General features: G+C 38.4%; 1 protein-coding gene across 4 annotated transcripts; it reads left to right on the plus strand.

Annotated features, from left to right (window-relative positions):
• The first annotated feature begins 478 nt into the window (after nt 1-478).
• Nucleotides 479-27,516, plus strand: Cad96Cb (Cadherin 96Cb). 4 transcript variants are annotated; one of them, XM_053745705.1, is made up of 18 exons: nt 479-638; nt 5,391-5,530; nt 14,762-14,836; nt 17,296-17,328; nt 18,851-18,940; nt 19,338-19,537; nt 19,904-20,104; nt 20,314-20,541; nt 20,864-21,055; nt 21,499-21,690; nt 22,054-22,200; nt 22,534-22,733; nt 23,007-23,127; nt 23,736-23,878; nt 24,262-24,476; nt 24,703-24,880; nt 25,353-25,416; nt 26,160-27,516. In XM_053745705.1, exons 2-18 carry the CDS (start codon nt 5,443-5,445, stop codon nt 26,685-26,687), a joined length of 2,895 nt encoding a protein of 964 aa, XP_053601680.1. In that variant the 5' UTR covers nt 479-638; nt 5,391-5,442; the 3' UTR covers nt 26,688-27,516. The 4 variants fall into 4 exon arrangements, with proteins under 4 accessions (XP_053601680.1, XP_053601683.1, XP_053601681.1 ...); XM_053745708.2 differs by having other exon boundaries at nt 26,155-26,369; XM_053745706.1 differs by lacking the exon at nt 17,296-17,328.
• The last annotated feature ends 353 nt before the right edge of the window (nt 27,517-27,869 follow it).

Raw genomic sequence — 27,869 nt, forward strand, 5'->3', positions numbered from 1 at the left:
ATTAATACCATCTTGTGTGTGCCATACCATGTGTTATGCATTGCATTTATTATAAATATCGACAGTTGTGCAGTGTATGACATCCACCTATTGGATGTCTTTCTTTATCTTTACTTCACAGGGCTTTTTAAAACGAGGGCGCCAGAGTTCTTACCTTGGAGCGACAGTGTGGAAACCACAGATGGAGACCGATCTGCGTGAATTGGGAGCTGACTGGTTTATCTTTAATTGTACCAATATCCAGCTGGTTGGCTGCATAAAAGTAAAACACGTTTCTATGCTCAAGTGTGTAAAGTACCTAATAAAATCTTTGACTAATCGCACTACCATGACCAACTCTCACGAGCTAACTTAGAGTAAGCGTAAAAATTATAACCATATCCTAACGTAACAAAAGTTTCAAACGTTCATGGGGGTGCACCGGTCCGTGGCGACCCCACCCTCACGCTTGCCGTCAACCCGCCAGTTGCTCCAGCACCTCAGTCCCGTTCGCCGGTCACGCATCACGGTCCGCGAGACCGAGCGGAGTTACCCGTTGTGTGCAGTGATCAATTTCAAGTTGAACTTCGCAACTTGTGTTTTGTTCAGTGTTCGATTATTTGGAGTTTGAATTGCGTCCGGCTTTTGTTTTGCGAAAAGTAAGTTACTACCACCTAAAGTCAAAACTTTTTGAGAACGGACGAACAATGCAAAGTTGCCTAAGTAATTTGCTTAAAATGTCAAGCATATTATTTAGGCAACTTCGAGATTGTGTAAAATATTGTAACATTAGGTACCAACCTATGTCTAGTATTCCCTATTTTACGGTCAACGCATACATGGTCTGTGGTGTGAAAAGTTAATAAAAAAAGTTTTCATATAGAACTGCTTACAGAAAATGCGGCTGATGGCCCTCATATGATCAATAATATATCAGTGTAAATTTATATTCAAGATATTACTTATATGAATAGACTTATATTATGTACTGTTGAGATTAAATTTTGGGATTCAACTCGTAACGGTGCTGATATTGACGAATAATAGGGAAGTTAGCTAGTCGTAAACGTCATGTCAGATGGCTTTAGGCGACTTAAATAAAATCTGACTCCATTATTATTAGCAAATAACACACTCGAAAAGAGAGTAGTGATTATTCGGGCCGTTGCGCGTTGTTGGTGCCTAAGTGCGCGTCCTGTGACGTCCTGGCTCAATCGGGCGCGCTTCCGCAGGACAGGTTGCAGGCATCGCATCCGTCCGCGCCATACAGGCACACCCTCCATGCACCGGGCTTATTTACATACTTAAATAATAATAATAAGGGAAAATGAATGCGTATGCCTGTGCAAACATTGTGATAAGCATACAAGCCCCTGATATTGTGTTTGTGACCAAAGGACGGAATGTGGACTATTGGATTCAAATAAATTCTTGAGAAAAATGCAGTCGACTACGTGTGAAGTTGCAATGACATACGTGTGAAGGTTTAAAAATAGGTATGACTGGACTTTCGCTGCAGACCTTACCTTCCATTCTTTAAGAAATAGGTACAATAATTTAGTCAGATAAATACACTTTTCATTTCATGAAAAACACTATCTAATCCCATAAAAAACCATAAACCTAATCTGATACCATTGTTAACAATATAATCTGAATATCCGATACAGAAAAAAAGAAGAAATCAAAATAAATGTCACAATAAAGTAAAAAAAAAAAACAGGACGGTTTGCGCTCCGCATGAAATATTAAAAAAGTTTGCCTGCTGATGGACAGAGCTGAAAATATATTAAACGACCCATTAAGTACATTGGTCGTTTAGCTTATGATTGTAAGCTAAACCGACCACAAAGTTCCGTGTAACCGACCCATATTTCATGAGTACTGCTTTAGATACAATTACAGCTTTGCCACAGATTTCACTCATTCAATTTTGGACGCTATTGAAATATTTGATTTTTTGGGAAAACTACCTAAATACTTATTGTACCTACTAATATCTTTTGTAGTCGAGGACGGACAAAACTCAGCCGCCATCAACTTTATACATTTTGGTCAGTTTTACTGTACTCTTATCAAATACATTTAAAACACTCATTCTCCGTACATCTAAGCAGTTTCCCTCACCCATAAAACACCACCTATGTTAAATGGCCAATAATTCACAGAGCAAGCATGGTCCACGGCAATTAGCATTAAAATGTGAACCAAACGAAACTAGAAAGTGTAAAAGGCCCATCTCGCGAATGTGTTATAATTAAAATAATAAGTTTCGAACTAGATAGCTGCGACGAGCGCGCTCATTGTAAAACAGTTGGTCACTGCAATGGGAAGTGCGCCCTCAGACCACACGCACATTAGTTAGGATAGTAATAAGGGAGTTTTACTATCTTATATAGGTTCTGTCTTATCTGCTCTCAATATTGGATGACTTCTTCAATTCCACCAATAAATGCGGCTTTTTCTTCTAACTTACCCCGTGGCTTGTAGGTGACGTTAGGTTTGAGAGGTTACCAAAGATTCACTATGGAGGATAGATCTATTCTTTGAAGACTTCAAAGTATTTATCCGCCACGAAATTGAAGCAATACGTTGGAGCACAGCTATGTATGCTATGTGTAATAGGTATTTTGAAGATGTATCCGATCCAAAATTTTGATAGTCTCCGGAAGCCTCCCCGGAGCATATCTTTAACTGCTAGTTATTGTCTTCAAAATCAATACTATTACTTGCTTGATGAGTGTAATTTCCTGGTAAAAGAGTACAGGCACATCAATCTACCTCAATTTGTCACTATTACCATCGCTTATTGGTCTATGTAGGGCAGACTTGCAGTCCACTGTACACGACTGCGATCGGCGGCGCCGGCGCACAACGGGAAGACCCACATGGCACGCGCCAATACCCACATAGATCTTAGGATAAGCAGGTTGAGACATGGAGTAGAGTACTGTCATCTATGGTGTAGTAGTAGTGTAGCTAGCACGATAATCTGAATAAAAAATACAATTCAAGCCTACCTGATGTACCCTTTGTTTTATTGCTAACAAAAAACAGACTAGTTTCGAGGTATACCTATTACAATACCTATGTTACATGCGAAAAGCCAGCGTCATGCGCACGCGCAGCATATAACACTCGTTCCGAGTGAGTTGCACCGGCGCCGCCGCCACGAGACCTGCAGGGTTCATAGCTCTACCTTAGACTATGTGATCGCATTCCTTATTATGACATAGTCATAGAAATAAATAGATTTCCTATCTTATGAAGCGTTGGTGATTAAATGATAATGACAGCGTAATCGAAGCCATATTGTCTCTGTCAGAACACTATGCTTACCAGATGTAACTATTTACAATATCATAGATTTGATTCTTATCTTCACTTTCTTTCAACTGCTTCTTTACACATGCTTATTTACTACGAAGATGTATGCCTGTGTATTTTTTATTTTCATTTAATTTTTTAAATTTTCCTACACAGCATTAACCTAATGGCCCACACTCCATTCAACCTACAGAATTTCCCACGGGCGAGACGACTGCGGCAATCAATGGAGTTATCAAATCATATCAGTCTATAAAAAGCAAAACACTGCTAAACTGTTCCCATCACATGGTCATTATGTATTACACTACCATGACTGATTCAATTCGCTAACAAAGGTGTCAATTTAATATATTTTCAATGGTGTGACTGCAAAGCTGGCCTAATTTTCCATGTTTTTATGAATATATGATTGAAAGAATGGATGTTACACAATACAGTATTTAAAAGTAAAATAACACAAATGAGAACGAATTGCGCTAATTAGTGTTTTCATAAATTGTTAAAAGTGAATTAATTTGCTAATTATTCAAACAGTTTTAGAAGATTAATACTTATGTGCCTAACAAATACTCTAAATAATTAATAAATAACACAGAAAACAATAGGATAGGTACACGTCATTTACGTGAGTAATAACTGCTTCTATATTCCTTTAGTTCTGAACATGGACCATGCATGTGTACAGTCAACGATCCTTACGAGAAGCATCTTGCCCACTACTGCCATATGAACGTCAAACCATAAATGTTTCAATCAGTTCCCAGAAACTAATCAGAAAACGATTACGCACGTTAGATGCGTGCGTTCCGCCAGATCCCGCTAACGGTTACAGCGTTGTTACACCGTGACCATTCTGCTGGTCTGTGGCGATTTGTAACCAATGCAGCAGCAGTGCCACGGGTTAAGCGAATGCAGCAGAAACTAGACAATATAGAGCTCAACTTTGAGGTCAAGATTGTGTTGATTCTCTTGTATTGACAAAATTATTTGGCACTAACCTTTACCGATTCTCGTAATAATCGTTAAAAAGGTTTCAGTTTAATTTCTCGACTAAAAATATTTAGACCATAGAGAGAATACAGCGGCTTCATGTATTCCATCCGATAACCTTCACCCCTTCGTGATACTTCCTATTGAAGGAAACAATCTCGCTACAATTATCGCAATCAACAAAGTGTAATGCAACAAAGATAACATTTACGAGTATATATCAACAAACGTGAACTGCTATTACGAAATGTAACGAAATCGTCCATAATTAAGCCTGGTGAGTAGTGACGTGGCACCGTAACGACTGAACTCAACAATGGGCATGTAAATGAATCGCGAGGAAGAAAGCGAGATGGAGCTGCAGATTTTGAATGTTTTCCGCTTTCTAAATTCGCCCCCAGACGTTAGTTGATGTGCCAGTCTATTATCGAGTGATGTGTTGGTTGACTGATGGTTGTACTTTCATGTCTCGTACGTGCTTATGTGCACGACTTCCCTTAGGAGGGTGCGATTATATATCAAATGGAACTGAAGATAAAATAGAGTTGTAGAGTTCCAATTTTCTTGACAATGAAATGAATTAGGACATAACGTCAGAAATTTAAGAGAAAAAAGAATATGAAGATGTAAAAATATGACGGTAGGTACATTTATTTCAAGCACTGCGTGTGCATTATCTTGGCCACAGTCGTCACAGATAATATAAAACTATTTACGTTTTCTAGAAAGGCCCGAACACCATACAGTGTAAACAATTAACGTTGTGACACAAAACGCTTGATGTTATCTCTGCAGATTTCAATCAAGGATAGCTAGACTGTGGCACGTTGCATTCTGTTATTGTTTTAATTAACCGCTTTCATTTGTTACTTTATCCACGTAAAATGAAAATCTGCATTTACTACTACCGGGCATACATTAGTAATTACTTGTGACTGTGACTGATTATTTAGTTTTTTTTTGGGGTAATGCTACGCAAACGGGCTAACCATCTATCAAATGAAATAAATCTAGGTACTATTATTGCAGGCCACATTAGAAAAGGTTAAGGTTTGATCAATAGTCCTACAACTTAATTATTCTACTTCCAGGTGGTCGCCAGTAGATCTGCTGAGGTGATGCGCCCCAAGCGGTAGCGTCAGCATGCGGGCGCGCGCGCTGCCGTCAGCAGCCGCCGTGCCGCTCACGGCGATGCTGCTGCTGACCCTACGTCACCCCGCCGACGCTCAAGGTAATATTATAACAAGTATCCATATTCAAATATCGATAAGCACGTTCAGTTGTTGCATCCAAGAATGGCTTACAAAGAGGTCAAGAGAGGGATTTTTAAGTTACTTAAAAAAGCAGTTCGTTTTACAAGTGTCCGTAATTTGTTAGGTCAACACAAGGAATCCACTCAATGTAAATGAAATCACAACACCATTAATATATCCACCGGGGTGGGGGCAGTCATCCACCGTATGCAGGTCAAGCGCCCGACACGCCATCGTAATAAAATCTGTTCTACATTCCCTGGCCGCGCGGTATTACATTTCAAATTAGTTGTACAGTCCAGTGCATGTTGAGGTTGGTTACCCTGAATGGATACTTACTGTAATAGTGACGCTTTTGAATTTTCGAGTAGACTAAAATGCCGACTGTACATAACATGATCGCTTTGAACCTATTGAGTTTCATATAAACTTGATAGATAGAGGCTTTTTGTTCGTAATATTCGTAGTAGCCAATTGATCTTCTGATTAATTAGTGTCATTTTAGAACGTTACAATATTATTCTGATGACGGAGGTCTTATTCAGAAACGCTTATAACCCATTCAGAGTCACTTCAATTGATGTAAATGATGTACATGCAATGGCTGTCTATGATGACGAAGATGCTTAGCAGTTGGTCAAGCTGTGTGAGCGAAATGAACATAACACTGGCTATTCTATAGAGATCCTTACGACTTTCAAGGGAAATTTTCAAGAGGGAACCATTTGTGAAATCTATTGTCTTCTCTTTTGTCAAATGTACCTACTTCTTGAGTATACTAGTAAGTGAAGAAGCAGTAATTGATATTCTGAATGAAAGACAGGTGAGTGACCCTACACCGAGGGTCAGCCCAGTAAATCCTCGGGAACGGGCAGTCGACCGCACGCCATCCGCATTTGCATAGCCATTACTGCGTTACGATTCATACAGTAAATGTGCATTTCTATACTCCTGCTGCAGTTGCAGTATTGGTCGTTGGCCAATAAGAACAATTTTTGAAGCTTTTGCTTTAATAGGTAACGAATTTTCATTATCAGTAATCAGATATGTAACTACTGAGTGGGTACTTAGGTACGTATATTAAATTGATGAATTTATCAAACGACTTATCATAGCTACTTAATCAGTTTGTATTAAATGTCAATTTACTAATTGGGCTTTGTTTACTTTTTATTCACTTTGTTCACTTTTATGCATAAAATATATAGAAATAATAATAATATATATTAACTAGCTTTTGACGGCGGTTTCGCACGCGGGAATTTCAGTTCTTAAAAGGAAACGAAGTAAAAGTTCAGTTATTCTTTTGTCGCTTATTCTTAGACGTAAAATTTTCTCATTACTATTATTCAAATTCGTAGTTTTTGTCATCTTTAGTTCGATTCCCTGTTTCCCGTTGCAATTTCCGCCGCGTGTCTCGTTCCGGAACTTGTCCTATCCCGATTCCTGCAAATTGTCCCATGTCGTTTCCCGCAACGTGCCCCATCTCATTTCCCGCTACGTGTCCAATTGCTTGATAATTTACGAAATGATTTATCAAGGATGTTAATATATTCATTTTATAGAAAGTTCTGGAAGTAAGTAGGTGCTTCACGTCACGCGATAGCTATTTCCTTCACGTCGCAATCTGAAAGGAAATCACACTTGTAAATCACATCCTTCAAATATTCAGATTTCACATCCTTCATATTTTACAGTACTCATATAATTATGAATATAAAGTGGCACTGTAGTTTCCCGGCTAGCGTATTGGATAGCAGCTGTGGTAAACAGTTTTTTCCTCGACAACTATCGGACGCAGTTTCTCTAGCTATTGTCGGCACTTCCTTCCATTGGGGCCAGTTGCATAACCTGAGGACAAGTGGCGAAGGCAATATTGACGAAAGGGGAAGTTGCAGTCACAAGTCCAAAATTATAGTTGATTTTACCATAGTGTCTATTGAAAACTAGTTGTATGGACTGGTAGATAAAGCTGCAATAAACTAGTGAACTCTGACAATAATCTAGACTAGAGGGTTTTTCTAGTTTCTCTTGACCTAGTGTCGTCTCCAAGCCTTCGACCATCTATTTTTCTATCAATTAGACCCACGACTTGCCCACAACACAAGTCAGTTTCATTTAATGATGTCCATTTGTATCTACTTAAAACAATGAATTTTGGAGGGTCTCTCAACCTTCATAGTACAATTCATTCCTCCATCTTCACAAAGATCCCTTCACCGACCGGAGAAGCTGTCGGAAACTACGCGTGTATAATTGTTAGCATCACAAACACGATATTAATTCGCCTGCCACAATGAGCCTCTTCCTCACATTAACATTTTTTTTGTCTGTTTACTTCAAATACATTATCATGTACTAAGAATCAAGTGTTCCAGATTTCAGTGTGCACCGTATTTATTACTTAAAGGGATAAAATAGAAAAGTTTATTGTTCTTTCCATAAGGTCCTTAAGGTCTCCATTTCGTTGGCAAAATTGGCAATGCTGACAGAGTTTTTTATTCTTTTCATCAGTCGTCTTAATAGTTGATTCATAAAGTTGTCTGTGGTACTTCTTGGCCTTTACAAAATGTATAATCACCCATTATGGCATCAATGTCGCGGGTTTCTCGCGGCAGTGAACTCCAGTTGAGAGATGCTATCTGCGTTATTGTTGGAAAATGATTGGATAGCTGAACATTGTTGCTTATTAGCAAATTAGCTGAATTTAGTTATTATGACAGGTAAGTAATTATTATGTCTTGTAATCATTTAGCACGAAATGGAATACGTATAAAAAACGTCCCTCGAAGTTGATATTTTACTCCGAGCTCCAAATTGCTCTGAGCTCAAGAAAATATTCTAATAACTACGTTCATCTTGACGAATGTTGTCGTGGAGACAACAATAAAGAACAAAGAATGCAGGGCTCGTATCCCTGTCTAATTTATACATCTGATCTCAATCTAGCCAATGTGGGACGCCAAGGTGTGAGGCCTAGACATATATCACGGTGGTATATAACTATTTTATAACTATCTCAATTTATAGTGACAAATCTTGCTGTTGGCAGATGAATAATGAAAGTACTACTAATGAAATCCTATAGTAGTTTCCCAGTGAGTTTATTCTATAAAATTTGCAATAATCAAAACACTTATTAATAATTAAATTAACAATAATATTTACAATAGGGCATTATATGTATATTGTGTAGGCAGGTAGATTGGATTATTTCAAAAGTAATGGAAAAATTACCCAAGAGCAATGCCCTCGATAGCAGAAGTCCATTATACCCGTATCAATCAATTTTTCATAATGAATTCGATAGTAATCTGTTGCTACGGTTTCTTCCTAATTTCCATTCGATCAGTTCAATGGTCTGTGGATTAGTTGTATAACTTGCGACACGTTGCTAAACATCTCCAGCAAATAATGAAATTATAGTCGTGTCGTGACTCTTCAAAATTGATGCCTTTGGTTGCTAGTGTTTATAAATTTCAATAATACTTGTCTTATTCTCAATTTGCTCGATGTTCTCAATAACAATATTATAGTATTTATAGAAATGTGGTCAGTCTTTCATGCTTAGGGAATAATCAATACATTACTATTGACAAAGAAAAGCTGCATTTTATGTTTTAATTTTTAAAATTTTAGCGTTGATTCTTGCTTGAAAGAGCTTATTTTGAAAACATCAATGTAATGCCGATTAACAGTGGGCCATTAAGTATTTAGTAGAAAGGACATTAGCCCAAATTTTTGAGGAAAAGCGTGATATTAAGCATGTAAAGCAGCCGAGCGAATCATGACACGTCGTGCTCTTACTTATCCAGAATTTTTCGTTAAATATAACATAGTTCATAAACTAACCTAGACAGAACTTGGATAATATTTTTAGCCACGGAAGCTGGAAAAAGCAGAGTTTGAATTCTGTACCAAAAACTGCTGAGCGGAATATGGATTAAATTTAGCTTTTAGGATAGGTACAGTCAACCGCATTCGAGCAAAATTATCTGGCGTGGCGTGAACTCGGTACTGTGGTGACAGTGTCGAATACCTAAATGTGTTTCTGGAAGGTATCGCTAAGTAGCCAGCTCGCGCACTCTAAACCCCTTTATTAGCTGGGACTCTAGTTAAATCGGACACCATTGGGCAAAGACAAAAGACGACCTTGTGTGGTTGCAGTTTTGATTTCGAGTCCGAAACGCCTCAGTGTCGACATTAATAACTGCAATACAATAACATGAATGTAACGCACGAACCTCCGACGTTTCCTCACGTCTCTATCAGACACGATTCATTTCTCGGATATTGCTTTAATGATTGCTTTTATTGTCTAGTGAAGAAAGATTTTGAAGAGCTGAAACTTCTGACGTGCTTTTTAATATTAAAAGGTATGCCTGTCTATTTTAGTTACTTTAGATTAGGTAAGTTAATTTTGTCTTCATATTATCATATAATTGTAATGTAGATTTTTTTTTCATTTTGTCCATTGTCTTACTTTGGAAGAAGCTCCCATTTTGGCGCGACATAAAGACGTATTGAATTCTTGACCGCATTACCGCTTCCTGGATCCATCATTATTTTCGCCACAACCTATTCAAACAGCAGCCAGTCTTCTGACGTAAGCGGCGATGGCAGGAACCACGCATGGCGGCGCGCGACCCCTCGACCACAGTACAGAGTAAACACTATACCGAGTGGTCTCAAAGTCGGTGTCGGTTTATGTCATCGTTTTCATAAAAAGCTTTTATTTAGTAACAAGTAATTGTCATCCAATGAATAGAGCATGAATGTCTACTGATCATAAGAAAGTCAAAGTTAAAGCATTATTCAGGAATTATACCTTTACGGACACTTTTCATGCCAAATTTAAATGATGAATGATGAAAAAAAAAACTATTGGCGTTTCGGAACACCCGGTCTACTGAGAAGAAATTTAAAGAAACTTATTTATATAGTGGTATATAAGTTTTAAAGAAACTTACAGAAACTTATTATAACTTATTACTGAGAAGAAATTTAAAGAAACTTATTTATATAGTGGTTCTTATCATGCCAAAAGGGCTTACCATTATTGTTACTGAACTCTACTTGTACCATAATTGTTATTGTTCGAAATAAAAGCTTATAACAATTTAGTGTTATTTTTAGAATCTTGAACCAGATTTTCACATAACGTTTAAAAACGTATAATAAATAATAATAAACGTATAACGTACATAATGTGAAAATCTGGTTCAAAATTCTAAAAATAACACTAAATTGGTATAAGCTTTTATTTCGAACAATAACAATTATGGTACAATTTAAATAAAAAGAGCTGCTAAACTGATTTTATAACCATGATAAATCAGTATTCAAAAAAAGTGTAATAAGAATTTACACATACCTGTGTAAGTAAAATACATCCTCCTTGGCCGGTAAGAATCAACAGTGAATTACATCCCGGGAATAAAAATAATATAATTTCTATTTAAAATATTAATAAGCAATAAATTTACAAATAAAAATTAATAATTACTGTTATAGGTAGGTAATAATTACATGGTAGTTTAATCACGATTTACGCATTGATTCGAAGAAGCACTTCCCATAACATCGTCCGATCAGATTCCCATCGATAAGAAACCAGTAATCAATGAGTTGAATGCTATAATTGGCGGAGAAAGTGTAAAGTCTGGCTGGTAACTGACAACTCTGAAAATATATTCAAATTTATATTTAGAGATCCGTAAAATTGTAAATCATGTTAATAGAATAATCGGACTATTTATTATCGAATTCATTGCGCCCCTGCAGCTTTATCCGTACAATTTCAAAGTAAAATGTAAAACCAATATTATAAAGGAATAATAATAGGAAGAATAAAATATTTGGAAGATTTTGTAAGTTTGTCTGTAGGTGTAATCTTCCGATCTCAACCGATTAAAAAAAATATTTTATCAAGTAGGTAGCTAGGTACATTATTTCTGATATATAGAACACTTTTTAGCCTAATATTACTGCAGCGACGTCCCGGGACAAATGAATACAATAAAAGTCACACACGAATCCAGCCAGACAAAAGAGGTAAACGGTATCGTTACATTGGAAAGTCCAACTCGCTCTTGGCCGGTGTTGCGGAAGTGTTCCCAGCAATCAATTTGTTTAGAAAGGTAATCTTGTTATCGAATTATGTTTCCGATCCAGTTAGCGCCGTGATAATGATGATATTAGCTTTTCATTGGAAACACAACAATAACAATGCTGTTACGTCATGAGCGAGCGGCCGAGATGCGATTAGAGGTAATAAGGTGGTTTTGTATTGTAAATTTTGTTGAAACCAGGGGGAAGAGATGATGGTAAGCATTCTATATCTTAACGCGATCCACTTCGTGATCTAAACTGATCTGCATATTGCACCATTGCAAATTCGTACCATCGAGTTAATTTTTAGTATTTATGCGATTCTTTTTAGGTTCCTAAATATGCATTTGAATCGTTCCGTAAAAGTTGATGGTATGCCTGCAGATGTCATAATGAAACATATAGACATAGCGTCTTGCATAGCTGGCAGATGTCCACTAACCAAATCTCCTGTATGCTATTCTAAAGACTATCGTAATCGTGTCTCAATGGTATTTTACCCATGATTCGGACCCACGACACAGGGTCCGGTTAACCAATTTCCATAAACACTGTAGATGTCAATGCTCTCTTTAGGCTCTTGAGATCTCTCAAGAGCTCATTAGTTTATCGTGAGAATAGTGAAACAGTCCTAACAGCACTTACCTTTAAGAACAATTAGGCTTTGTTCATTTCTAAATAACTACACACATGTTCACAGGTAAGCTTTAAGATGAGGCTTTGCCTTTTATTTGTACTACGCCATTTTACAATGAATGAGTCATTTCAATGGCATAGCATTAATTATTTTGTTACTGTGACTGGGATAATTGCTTTGCTGATGTATAAACCTTTTATTAAATTTGTAACCATTACAAATAGTAATGTATCTTGGAAATGTTAACATTAAATTTATTGACTTTTTTCCGTTTTATAGATTTCCGTTTTGTTTTAGTCGGCTGTTGCCAACCACGCTGAAGTTAATTCGATATATTTATCAAAAAGAAATAATAGTTTCAATAACTTTAAAGATCCCAAGCTCTTCGTGTAGCAGCAGCGGTAGAAAAGCAATCAATAAACTACCAATCAGATGTCAACAACCGAACTCATAAATTATACACAAATGTGCATCACCGATGGGGTTATGCTGGTTTCCAATCTAAAGATATGCTATTATTTTATGTGAGCTAGAAAATACGTTTCGATCCAGATTTCGTTACATATTACTCATCGTATTTTGCTATTTATGTATTTTTTTAGTTAGCCTAAAGTTAATGTACCTATGTTTAGATTTGTCAAATGGGATAATTTTTTGAATAGAGTAACGTTTATTGTGAATGGCGAATACAATGTATAATATAAGCACTTAGGTACAGAAATATTCACAAATAACACACTAACACACATCGTACACATTTTATATATCCTCTATATCGCTCAGCTTCAGAGTGACACGCACCTCACAGCGATACTACCGCGAGGTACCCCCGATGCAATCCATTTACAATTACCGTTCGACCACGCAAACGGCTGCGATTTAAACATATGGTGCGAACATAATTATATTTTATTATCATCGTGTTGTAAATATTAACAGCTTTTACCTGTCGCGGTGTCTGTTTGTGTAATCGGTGTATGTAATTAAGTAATGATGCATTGTATGAGTGATTGAATTTTAACATTAATAAGACAATGTATCTGAAGTCTGAAATTTGATTAAAATAATGTGTCAATCCTCAACTACTAGCTAGTTCCGTGCTAAACTCCAGTAACCCAAAATACTTGATTGACAAGCGTTACGGGTAATTAGTGGAATTTGCTTCACTTCACCACAGCTGACCCTAGCAGAGCGTTTCTCAATAGAATTACCGTCAATCACGAACGGCGTACTATACGCGATAATGAAGTAACTGAATCAAATATTTCTACAATATCAAGTTTCATTCATGAAACAAAGTATGCTTTTCTTTATTCTTTTCTTTCATTCTTTAAAATAAATTAAAATAAAAGTAAAACAAATTAATATATTATGTGTTTAAGAAATTGTGATTTGAAAAATGAGTTCGTGTTCAAGACTCTAGACTAGTCGAACGAACCTATTCTGGCCGATTTGTAGCGTTTTATGATGACGGCTAACTATAGGCTTGTCGTCAGGCAAAATCATAACCATGTCGTGTTGTATCCAACACTAGATTTATTACATGTAAACCTAAACCTATATACGGACCTAGAAAAAGAATCGCTAAGTAAATAAATAAGTTGGTGCAAGTCATATACATGTAATTTTTATGATGAACGTTTTCCTGTCCCACTTGCATAATGATTATTTATTTAAATAAGTATATTAGTCTATTTCCAAGTTCTACTCGTATAATTCCTCGTTGGCCCACATTCTGCAGGTGCAAGACAAGTGGGGCACCGGAAGTTGCCCTGCGATAGCTCTCCGCTTCCGGCGTTTGTATTCAAAATGGCGGACAAGGGGACAATATAGGGCAGTCTTACGTCGAAATTTTTCACCAGTTTTAAACGGTTCATACCTACTTTACCATAGAACAGATATACTTTTTCAAAATGTCAAATTATAACTTCAAGTCTACAGCCACACCCAAACATACGGTCTCGATTCAAAAGGTCTTCCGACAGTTTGCAAATTGTTAGATTATCAATGTTCAAATGTATATCCTGTGTCCCGTCCGGTTGTCTGAAAATCAATTCTGAGAATTACCGCCGCCGGAGTGATATGAGTCATGCAATTTTCATCGTCGTTGTGAGAATCAACAAAGGAGACTAGAAACTATTTTGGTGAAATATATTACAAAATTTATAGATTGGGTGGAGGAAAGGGTTCTTAAAAAAAAAAAGAATTAATTTCCTGTATTGTTTCAACAATATAAAAAATAAACATGTCTGTTGTTGGAACATGCGCAAAACGTTACAGCATTGCCAGTATATTTGCACAATTTGCACATTTACTGATGTGGAGAATTTTAGAGCAACGTATGTATGTTCAGCTCAACTACCGCCATTCCCCGCTCTGCTGATGTTCCCACTTCATTTAAAGATTGCAAAGAATGAGCAACTTTACTTTATTGATTTAACGAAGTTTATCAAATGCCCAGCCGGACCAGAAGCCACGTCTCCTCGGCCCAGGCCGGCCACAGTGGCCGCCATAGCGCTGTCGATCAAGTCGAGGGGTGAGTCCCAATCACCACGACACCTGTAGTTAAATATATGTATCCCACTGTAGAACCATATTCTCATCCCGTATGTACGCGGTGCCAGCAGCGAATATGCTATGAATTGGCGTAGATCGATGTGCTGTTGACTGTAGAGTTCGCATGCTTAGTTCTTCATAGTAGTAGATTACATAGCACGAGTAAACTGTTCAACACGTCCATCAAACGTCTGTTTCGTGTACGTTACGTGTATGTTAGTTATTTCATGAAAACCTTTTTTTTTGTTATAACAATATCATAAACAAGATGTGTTAATTAGTTAAAAGTAAAAAAAAGTATCACTTACGCAATTTTGACAAAAATATGAAATAATTATTGCAATGTAACGCATTCTTGATTACATACAAGAAGCAAAAGTAAAAATTAAAAAAACCAGATTTTTTTATCTTAGCGAATGAGGATTACAATGGCATTGTTCGTATTTTTTATTTTATTGTGAATACTTCTTTGTGCTTCTTGTAATTTGTGTGATACTTGGTCCTTGTTGGAAGCATTAAAGTACATTTTGTTTTTGTTTTGTTAGCCATAGTACGTAGTGACCCCGTTGCATTTTGTTTGCACTTTTCGTAGCTGCCAGGTTTGTCCAAAATGTGTTGACATGAAAATAACCCATTCCTTTCACGAGCAACACGCTATTATAGAAATTTTTTTATTAACAATTTTAAAAATTTCAACGTTTTTCCACTAAATTAGGTATACTCCACCCGGATCGCTGAGTTTATCTTATGAATTTATATGCATCGCCAATTGATAGCAGTTGTGCGTGTGTAGTTTTGAAGTAAATGTAAACAAAACTATTTGCTCAGTAAAACGAACAAAAAAATGGACCTAATAAATATATCACATGCAGCTCGATCATTATTGTAACAATACAACGAGCTAAATTTCTCTTATTCTAAGATAAGTACGTAATGAAAGTGGAAATGTAACGTGAATGCATGACCGATGTGCGAATATGGCTGCGCGATGCGACGGAACACGTAACAGCCACGCAACCGGACGTTCACATATTTTGTTTTTTTTTTTATTTGCCTGTCAACTAATTATTTCTTTTCCAATTTCATCTCGAATATTACACTCCGGGTAGGGTGACCAAATATTACATGTAATCAGTTACATTGGAAAAATTTAGATGCACATTTACTTGACGTAGAATATAAATAAAATAATTTATTTTGTAAATTATGACCTGTATACTGTACATTAAGGATGCAATAAATAATTTGAATTGAATTAAATACTATGTGTATGGTTTATACCGTACGTATAGTTTTTTATATAGTGCGGGCTCAAGTATTGGTATATTTTTCGAAACATTGTCGACGTATTTACCAAAATAATAAAAGTAAAAAAAATATTAATTTTGCTTTCGTTTCGGAAGTATTCCTACTCGCGTAGCTTTCTACCATCCTCATTACGACGGCTGGGGTCAGTCGTTCGGGATGTCTTCACAATTACAGTATGTACCTGGTAGTCATTGCTGGTGTACCATTATGGTGACCCTAGTGGCTTCGCTTTCTACTGCTCCTCATTACGCACTTGCACGTAGCGTGAGGTCAGGCCTCGGGATGAGTCCGCAAATTATTGTTGGTATGTTATTACGGGCAATGTTCGTGTTCCGTGCCAGGGCCGTCAATAACGAAATTTTGGTAATAAGAAATACTTCGTATATTAAATCCAAAAATGTAATTTACAATGCCAATGGTACAATATCCATATTGAGAACAACTATGGATCATTGAAGTAGGTGCAATGATTACAACTATTATTAAAAGTTGTATGTTTAATAAAATAATAATAAGATCCGAAATACATATTAAATTGATCGTCGTGGTCAGTGAAAACTGTTATGGAAATGATAACTACAATATGCTTTACAACATGTGAAAGGAATCCGATCCGAGTGTATCTTATATATTCAGTTCCACACAACTAAGTACATGAATAAATTCCATTTTAATAATATGGGTCAGAGAACAACGATAATCAATACGAAAGACATCAACGCGTCACGTGGAAATAAAAAAATATTAAAACGTTCGTTGAAAAACTTGGACGTTTTCTTGATTTCATGAATGCATAGCTCCTTAGAATATTATAATACCTTGTTTACTCATTGGTAAAGTCCTGTTCGTATCAACCCTGTTGGTCGGTATGGTCTTCCATTTCTCTCTCTCGACATGAAAGTGCAAGTGCAGTCGTGTCCAATATACTTCATATGTCATTCACATGTATTTGCACCTAGCACTTGTGCCGTGGCTCGCGCGCACGAGCTATCAACTAGTTGCTATCACCTTGCTGGCAGTGTTGTTCAAGTGTACTTTGTAAGTTTTATAAATAAGTATTAGTTTTTGTATTATTTCAATTTGAATTAATTGAATTATGATTGTGATTTTCATATTTAAACATCTTTGAAGGAACTGCAGCTGATGAATATTTTGTTTATAAAGGTAAAGTTATTCGTTAATTATAAAATGATACATTTGTTATTTATGTCCGTAAGGCAACTTTTTGATTGGTAACATAATATTTCAGTAATACCTAGACCCAAAAAACATTTTCTTTTAAGGGGTTCTATCTAAACGCACTTAGAGAAACTAATAGTAAGTTCCTTAGAACTAAGAAACTATCACGCGGTAGTGAAATATAATAACTGTAAAGCCATGTATCACTAACTATCATTTGCATTGAAATGGGTTGTAATCAGTTCAATACACTGCTGTTGCTCAGTTGCTGTTGTTATCCCCGGATTAACAACTGAAGCACAGATTAGACAACAATTCTAGTAACCGAACCACCTATACACTGATACTAGTGGCCATAGAGACTGTGAAAACCTAAGCACATATTACGTAATACTTAGCAAGCCATAGTATTAAATGACTTGGAAGCTCGACACCTGATACGCGTCGAAGGCCCGACCCTGCAGGAGCCTCCATTGAGACTGTTCCCTCCACGCCTGGCCGCCTCGAGTCGGCAACGAACCACTTTTTGTGCTGGTTGAATTATTGCGAACTGTCAGGTGAAGCGTATATCACGACGTTCGTTGCAAGTTTTTAAGTTTATATAAGACTTTATTTTTCATATTGTAGACCCCATCACACGATAACCCTCTTTAAGAATAATAATTAAAACGATAGAGAATTAATATAGTTGTACCTAACTAAACATCCCTAAGCTTCTGTATAAGACTGAAATAAAATTGTAAAAAGATTAACCCTACGCCCATCGGAACAAGATTAATTTTATTTGAGCTTCGAGAAAGTCTAACGAACGAATATCGAGAGCGCTATTCAAACAATATCGGGCATAAATATCATAAATATAAATGCAATCAAATAGCATCATTCGAATAATGTATTTGGAATTGCTATCCAACCGAATAAATATCTCAGTTTTTTCAAAAAGATATTCAGTTTAATATACTGAATTGTCAGTTATCCATTATTGCAAGGGGGCACCCCTGGCCCCAATAGACAAGTATAATGCTTCCCCCGACTCCTGCTGACCCCCTTTGTCTCCATTAAGTTATTGACGATGACTAACGTATGCTCGACTAATCGCCGTGCTCCACATTCGATTGTATTGGTTTTCCGGTGAATAGGACTACTTTTCTCGATATAGGCTAATTGTTTCAGCTATATTCCCTTCCTAAAATTCCTGAAATTCGCGTCTAAACAAAAATGTTGAAATAAAAATTGCCTTACGTAAAAGTCGTAATTTTCGTCGTAATCAGCTAACTGCTTGAAAACGACGACCCTAGTCCAATGAAACTCAACTTGGTTAAAGGTTCCGGAAAATCCCGGATCTTTAAAATTATGTGAAGTCTCTTATGCCAATAAAATAAATACTGGTAATAAAGGTACTGGAAACTGTAGTTTATTAATTTTGAATTCAATTTACGAGAAAAAATTGTCCTGCTATGGATTCGGATATCTGGCAGTATAAATAATTTTGGCTGTAACATTACAGCGGTCCAGGACAGCCGCTGCTACCTGATGACCGGCGGCGCGGTCGAGAGCTTCTTCGTCAGCGAGGACACGCCCGTCGGCAGCGTCATAGGTAATATTGTAAATAATGCAATATCGGTGGTCTTCACTAATATGATTAGCTGAGTCGACACGCCAAGAAGAAGCGTCATTGGTGTGGAAACTATTTCCTAACATCTAATTAAGCTGTGGCCGTGGCAGAATACTCTTCCGAGAAAATATAATTCTAAAATCGTTGGAGCAAAATTCGTCATGTAGAGAAGAAAAATAACATAAAACGGTAACATTGGACTAACAGTTGTGGCGTCAAATTGCGAAACATCTCCCATAGACTATAGCATTGATACCTAAAAGGTATGTATTCAAATGCCACGGGAATTAGCAGTGTTAGATCCTAGAACTTCAGCATTCAAAATATTCAAAATATTTTTTTATACGGTTTTACGTTAATCTCTAAATTACAATTACAGGAACTTTAAGTGTAAATGGCGATCCATCAGAAGCCCAGGGCGACATAACCCTACGCCTGCAAGAGCGCGGCGCTGCGGTGGGCATCGCTGCCGGCACCAAGAACCTGACGCTGCTGCGGGCGCTGGACCGGGAGGAGCGACAGGGGCCCTCCAATGTGTACGTCAATGTGAGATGCGACAGGCGGCACACGTCTGACCCGGTGCGTCATCTTCATTCGCCGTGAATAGTCTTTTATTTGACAGAAATTACAAATATGAGATAAATGGTTATGAGGACAGAACAGGACAAATACTCGTATGGATACATTACCAGTATCAGAACTTTATAAGGTCGGAAGTTGCATCATTTGGCTTATTAATTGTCTAGAAAGATGGGTAAGGGACATGGTAAAATGAAGACGTCAGGGGGTGAACTTTACTAAAGAGCAAAGCTGATAAAATTGGGTTAATTTTAGCAGCTCAGCATAAGGATCATAAGAAACAAGCAGCTGGTGATACAATTATAACCAACTTGTAAGTCAGTCAATACTGACTTATATATAAGACCTAATTTGCCTCGTTTCCAGAGCTTCATCATCCCAGTGTCAGTCCGCGTGTGGGACGTGAACGACAACGCGCCAGTCTGGTCCGGAGCGCCGTACCGCGTGCGGCTGTCCGAGCTCACGGCTGTGGGGTCCCGGGTGCTGCCGGCGCTGCGGGCGACTGACGCGGACCAGCCTGGACCACACGCCACGATACACTACTCTGTATTACCTGGAGATAACAGCGTAAGGACCCAGCTCTTCTTTTTCGACTTCTTAAATTGTTTGATACGTTTTGAATGGATGTAAAAATTTACTGATTTATGAAACTTTCTTAAGAGTGTATGATAACTCAAGATCTCCACACCAGAACCTACAGGTGCTGGTGTCTGTTACGTTTCACCCTTATTGAAGTTTGATTTACTTTATTTCCAAATAATATCTACATTTTTTAGGAATACTTCGGCTTCGCGAACGAGTTGGACAGCGTCCTGGTGGTGAAGAAACCCCTGGACTTTGAGACTCTCAGCAACTTCACCGTGACACTGCGCGCGCAGGATCAGGGCTCCCCGCCGTTGCACAACGACACGACGTTGTTCGTGGAGGTCCTAGATGCGGATGATCAGAACCCTAAATTCACGCATGATCATTACACTGCGATATTGCCGGAGAACGCGCAAGTGGTGAGGGTGGTTTTACTTTCGCCATAAAAATGGCCGTTATATTGCAGCAGTTATGTAAGCGAAACATTAATAACAATAAAATTGCTAAATTTTGAATCGTAAGACCCATGTCCCATTGCTCCGTCGTCTTTCGTCACGTTGACGTCCTTTGACTGATCAACGCAAAACAACGTAGAAATTGTATGTTTTGACGTATATAAACACATGCCTAGTTATGTCAAATCTCATAGAAAACAAGGAAGTAAGTCTTAAGTGCGTGTACTACTAAACATTAAGTGAATGGTGACTTCACAACCATAAAAAGATTGATTTGGTTTCCCAGGGCACGTTCCTAGAAACCTTCCCGGGCCCCATCTCCGCCGTGGATCAGGACGTGGGCATCAACGCACCGCTGTTCTACTCCTCGTCGGGAGACAACCGCGATTTGTTGTCAGTGGACCGAGACTCCGGCCGCGTCGCTGTTACAAAGAAACTGCTGGAGACGCAGCATCTTCCAGTTACGATCGTTATCAAGGTAATAATGTTATTCCCCTTCCTGTTAGACGCATGCTTATGAACTATATATAGATTTTGTTTTAGTTTAATTACCACATCGGTTGAAATATACTTACAGACGTGTTCTAAGTTCTTTTAATCCAATTTCATTTGATCCAAAAATTTAAGTGACTCTAGCCTGGTTACTGATTCTATTGGTATGACAACTATAACCCGTTAGTGTCCCATTTTGTCGATATTTTGTGAATAAAACATGTAACATGCATGTAACATTGATTCTTCATATTGTAAACAATATTATTAGGTAGGTACGAAAGTCAAACATGCGATATCGCTAATTTTTGATAACACTTCTGTCATGTTTACTACTGATATTATATATAAGATACTAAGAACTGTTTTTTCGAATCCTGAATTTTTTAATCTCATAGAAATGTAATATTGTCATGGTGTATGGTCCAGGCCACGCAGGTGGACAACGCGGACCGCTACGCCCTGGCTACGCTGTCGGTGTCGGCGGCGCGGCGCGGCGGCAGCGCGGGCGTGCGCTTCTCGCGGCGCGCGTACAGCGCGGCCGTGCCCGAGGACGCGCCGCCCGGCGCCGCGCTGCTCGAGCTCGTCACCGAGCCCGAGGCGCCCAGGGATGGTAGACAGGTATATGTGACCCACTAAGATTAACTTAATTTTACATTGGATTGGATTAGGTAGGTACCAAAACATAATACGATGCTTAAAAGAATGCCACTTGCTTCCAGTGAAAGAAAACAAGTGAGGAATTCTGTAAATTTGTGGATAGTTTAGTTAACTAGTGTGCATGCGACTACTTGCCACTAGATGGCGATAGGTAGTCGTAAAAGTTATGTCAGATATCTTTAAACGACTTAGAATAAAATCTGACGACAGTGTAAGCAATAATTCACTGGGAAAGATGATCATTTGGTATGTCAACGAGCGTAAACAACTTAAACATTATAATTGGTCAAAGTTCTTACAAATTAATAAAACCTTTGTTCACAGAACCCCTTGCAGTTCTACGTGTCGGACCGAAGTTTCCTGGACAAATTCGCTATCAACAGTGCCGGGGAGGTGCTGCTGAGGAGGGCACTGGACTACGAGACCGCAAACTCCTACTACTACCAAGTCATGGTCACGGATGGAGTGGCTGTAAGTTTCTTACAATTCATGTACTGAGTTACTATACACAAAATTTATTTAGATCAGTCAGCAGTCTACTAGCACCTTCCTCAAATTCAGAGTCAAAATTACTGGCCCTGTCTACTATCCGACTTATATATTTACCACAGTTGTAATGCGAAGCATTTTGCGCGAGGCGTTTACATCCTGACATCATGGATATTTAACTCTTAAGTACGACCGAAGCCTTTGCGATATCACAGTCCCGAATGAAGCCAGAAACACGCAAAGATGAGAGAGAATTACCCTACATGCCTTTTGCTGGCTATTGTGACCTATTAACCCGTACCTACTTATTTCCAGAACGATACAGCATCGATCAACATAACAGTGAGCAACGTGAACGAGTGGGAGCCGCGGTTCCGCTACCCGCAGTACGAGTTCAGGGTGGAGGGGGACGCGGGCAGCGCGCGCGCGGGGCTGCTGCCCGTCGGCAAGCTGGACGTGTTCGACGGAGACACGCCCGACACTGTGGCTCTGACGCTGAGGGGCGCTGATGCTACGTGAGTCTGAACTTTATTGTTACCAGATTATGGCTTAAGTCAGCATATCTGCCACTCGATAGAGCAGTGAGTTGTTAAAACTAGTAGTTGTTGAAGATATTTACAAAATGATAAGTAGTACGCAATTAGAATCTCATGCTTAACATTTGAAGTTGGTCGTACTGAAAGGCCAGTTCGTAACTTTTTGAGAATTTACTATATGTATGTGAAAGTATTTAAGTGCCTGTGAAGGCCTAACTTCTGGATAAAGGACTGACTTAAATCTTACGGCAGGATGTTCTACATGAACGACGCGGGCGAGATGTTCCTGAAGGCGGAGGCGCTGTCCGCACTCAACTCCTCCACGCTGCACGTGGTGGCCACCGCTGTGGACTCCGGCACGCCTCCCAGACAGGTTACCTTTATACCTTTCAAACCGGTAGCTGCGTCGTAGATCGGGTGGGAGGTTCCCTCTATTGTGGTTGAGCTTCGCGATGGCTGACTCACGCGTCAACTCGTGAACGGGTGCTGCCGGGGGGAACTGGTCAGCTCGATCTTTTATTCAGTATACCTTTTCACCGTTTGTACGTTATTGTGTACTTACATTGTTATATTACTGATAAAAAATTATACATAAATTTATATTTAAAAAATGGTAAGCCCTTCTGGCATAATAGGGACCAACACTGTTTGAATGAGTTTCTTTCGGCATTTCTTCTCAGCAGTGGTCGTTCCGAAACGCTAGTAGTAGTAGTTGTAGCTTTGGTAAACATCATTTAAATTAGAATACGACGTGAAAAAGTGCCTGTGAAGGCCTAATTTCTGAATAAATAAATTGATTTTGATTTTTGATTGATGCATTATCGCGATACAATTTGCCGAACTTTGCTAGACACTGCATACATGCTTTGTCATTGCGTAAATAAAAAATGTTCATGCATTCGCGTCGGCTTAATTAGTCTAGTAATGTGGATACTACTGTTGGGCTTCTTTCGAAATATTAAATTATAGTATTGTTTCTAGACGTCAGTTCCTGTGATAGTCCATGTGAGCGAGCGACTGATGTCCCGAGAACTAAAAGGCGCGGGCGTTTTGGTGGTGTTTGCAGCTGCCTTGGCGCTTCTGGCCATTCTTGTGTGCGCGCTGCTAGCTTATATCTACCGAGTGTAAGTATCTCGAACATATTACATTTTCATTTTTAAGCAAACTTTTTTTGCACTACTATGTGTATCAGCATCTGTATAAAACTTCTATTGAAAAAAAATTTTTAATGGTAATAATTACAAGATTGTTGTTGTTCCAATTGAAATAGTTTTACTCAACTGATTTTCATTTATTCAAAAAATTAGCTTTCGAGCTATGACTGTTGTAAAATAACATTTTCATCTAGGTGATCAACAACAACCACTACAGTCTTGCGCGTGCTTTATAATATTATGCCAGTTACACACTATCGCCGATCTCGGACAGATGCCACAGCGCAATGAAAATGTATATATAAGCTATATTCATTTGCTAAAGCTATTAATATGAATTTGTAACTCCCCAGCCGGCGCGCGAAGCAGGCGGCGAGCAGCGGCCACAGCCACAGCAAGGCCGGGTTCGTGTCGCACGAGAAGCCGCGCTCGCCGCTGCCCGCGCCCGCCCCCGCGCCCTCCGGCTCGCTGCTGAGCGTGAGCGCGGGCGCCAGCACCATCCTGGCCAACTCCACCAGCAGCCTCAACCTGCCCGCCGACACCCTGCCCACCACTGGGACCACTAGGAGTGAGTGTACTGTGCCAGGTGTATTTTTATATGACAAGCGATATCTTCCGTTGGTACTTTATCAGTAATTCGCAGGGGACGCGCGCAACTGCGATCTTTATCTACAACGATTTCAACAAAATGAGATCTTTATTTCCTATCAAGTGTGTTATTGATAACACTGACGTCAGACTATAATAAAGACCAAAGGCATCCTGCCATGATGTGACAAAATGATATATTCCAGGTGCACTGGGGCGACAATCGCAGCGTTTCCCCAGCAAGAGCAAGGTGGCCCCGCAGCCGCCAAGCACGGCGCCCGCCGCCGCCGGCCCCGGCGGCGGGCTGTCGCTGATGAGTGACCACATACACGGGGCCGCCGGGAGGTCGGGGGTGGCCTGGCCGAGCTCCACTATTCCTGCCAGGTAATATATTACAGTTCTTTCAATCGGTTCGAGATGAACTAAATAGGACTTACACGTAATAATAATCGTGAACAAAATCAACAAGCTCGTATTCCCTGAAAGGAACTAGTCAAGAGAGCCGGAGCTACCGGTGATCACAACCCTCAAGTCTTGAGTATACTACTATGATAATGAAAAGGTTCCAATAAACATGTTTAGTGCAAAAACCTAACAAAAGTGGTTAAAAAAAATCATAGATACCTATTTGTCACAAAATCATAGATACCTATGTGTACAATAGGTATGCATATGGTATTGTGAGCATATCAAACCAAGAAAAAATACGCCTTCAAAAAAGAACTGGCAAAATGTGTTTACAGCGACATAGCGTACGCAGTTAGTAGGAGGAATATTTTAGTTAATATACTAATGAAAAATAAATTCCTTTTTACATACCATAATTAAATAGGTACTTCTTTCATTTTATTTCAAGGGTCAAGAAACTCAGTTGGGATGAGCGCGACACTACAGACCACGACGATTTCGACCACGACAAGGTATGTGGTACGATGTAAATGTTGTTGTACCTACTTGCCATCTGCTTAGCTTTACTCATCTCATTGATTTACTGAAACGCGTGTAATGTTAGGTAAATTACACGCGTTTCTGCTTAGTATGCTTAGTTATGCTTAGTATGCTTACTTATATCAATCACTCATGTCGTTTTTAAAAAAACATAGCGACTAACCTGCCATTCATTAATAACTTAATAAGTATTGACTAAATATAACCAAAAATAATAAATAAATAGGTAATAAAAATATATTTACCTACTTATGTATTGACATAAGTAGGTAAATATATTTTTATTACCTAGTATACTGTTTTACTTTACTTTAAAATGACCTTAGTAATTTTATAACATTTTGGCACCCAGATAATTGAGAAAGAAAGTTTATTGTATCCTAGCCTAGAGTACTTACCTAGCTCAATGTGGCTGACAAGCAGGTAGGTACCTACCTAATCTGAATCATCCATTTTAAGACCAGTTATATGCCACAACAAGTCGTTAATTTACAATGTCTGCAAAACATCAGCTGAATGGATCAAATTCAAGTTTTAGACAAACGTATTAAAATTAAAAAGTATTAAAATTTACAGTTGAGCAGAAAACTAAATAAAACCTCGTAAGCCACAATATATGAATTAGGATTTATTCCCCCAGAGTAGGTACCAGTACTCCCCCTCCCCCCAGTGTCTCCCTAGCGTCCGGTCTCATGCAGGTCCCTTTGCAGGGCAGCCCGCGCGCGCACGACGCCACCAACCCCGCGCTGCAGGAACACATGAACCTCACCGTCTATTTCTAAACGAAACCACTTCCTCATCGCGCGACACCAGGTCCTCATCGCGCGACACCAGATCCTCATCGCGCGATACCAGGTCCTCATCACGCGCCGTGAGAAATAAAGAGCGTTCTTTCTCGCCTGTCGTCGCTTACACGCGGCCAAAACCGTTACAAACTGGGAAGTCAATTATTTTCTACCCAAGAGGAAATAAACTGCCGCCTACGAGCCGATCCCTGCCAGAAAAGAAGGAAAAACAAGTGGTCGAAACTGACAGATCTTTGCCGGAATTGAAGCAATCTTTGGCGTTGTTTAACCAGAATTTGAGACACAAATACGCTGTGCCTATAGTAATGGCTCAAAATGAACCTCAAATCCACTTTTGGAGGTCGCCTCCTTCATATGCTACAGTGACGCCCCAAAAGTTGAGAACGATTCACGTCAGACCATCAGTTTATATGAGACCCGATTATAGACCGTTATGACTACAGCTTTTATTAGGTTAGACGATTACATTCCTATTAGAATATAAAAACTGTTTTGTACTTTTGTATTTCTGTGGTCTTCCTGTGTCAATGTACTTTTTGGGCAAATCAAAAAGTATTTTAAATTCTATACCTACCAATTATATGACGCATTGGGAAATAAACCGATGTAGGTACCTATTCTAAATCTTTTTTCATGTAAACATTAAACTGTACTTGATTCGAAAATAAGGATGTGACTATTTAACTAAATTTATGTCCAAACGTGATTGTTGGAGTAATTTGAACTCTAGACGTAAAAGGTGCAGTTAAGTTTATTTCATTTTTAGATACTTTTTTGGAAATAATAAATAGATCTAATAAATGTTTTTCAAGCTTGAAAATGATTTGACGGTTGTGTATGTAGAATGTAGCTAATGTCTTGCCGTCCGTAATTTATTGATAAGGTCAATTGTAAATAGTTTTGAGATTATTACAGGTTACACGCCAATGACCAGTAGAATTAGGTCGATATCTTGTAAATAGATGTATTGTTATTATTAAGAAAACTTTTAAAATATTTATACTGGTAATATTTATAATTCCAATGGGTACCAATGTGAGCAAAGTGATAAATGCTGCCCCTATACTTTTACAATAGCAAATACTCAATTTAAACTTTAATTGGAACACAAATATTGAATCGTAAATTGATTGATACTCATGTTTACAAAACAGTGCAGCGATTATAATTTGTATTTTTTATTATATTTTATTGAACAAAATTATTTAAAAAGTAGCTAATAATGTATAATGATTTCAAATTGTTATTATAATTTCTGTTAAATAAGATGTTGTTTTATTTTGATAGGAACTTAGCTATGATTTATACTTATTCATTGTAAGTACCTAATTGTTGTATATTTATGGTTTTTGGCATTAAGATATCTTTTTTATTTAAGTTACCTACCTACATTTAAAGAGAGTACCTATTCAATAAAACTTTGAAGAGGGAGTCCTGAAGGAGAGTGAACCACAAATTTTACACTAAGTACCTACTTAGTTGTAACTGGTTCCTCTATGTAGGTAGCCATGTTAGAACTAGCCATAGCCAAGTTTAGGTAGGTACCTACTTGCACATCCGCAACAAGTAGATATTATCAGGGTGTGGGTTGTGGTGCAGCTGCGCGGAGAAATTCACAT

Source organism: Plodia interpunctella, chromosome 5 (genome assembly GCF_027563975.2).
Source record: "Plodia interpunctella isolate USDA-ARS_2022_Savannah chromosome 5, ilPloInte3.2, whole genome shotgun sequence".
Taxonomy (NCBI): Eukaryota; Metazoa; Arthropoda; class Insecta; order Lepidoptera; family Pyralidae; genus Plodia; species Plodia interpunctella.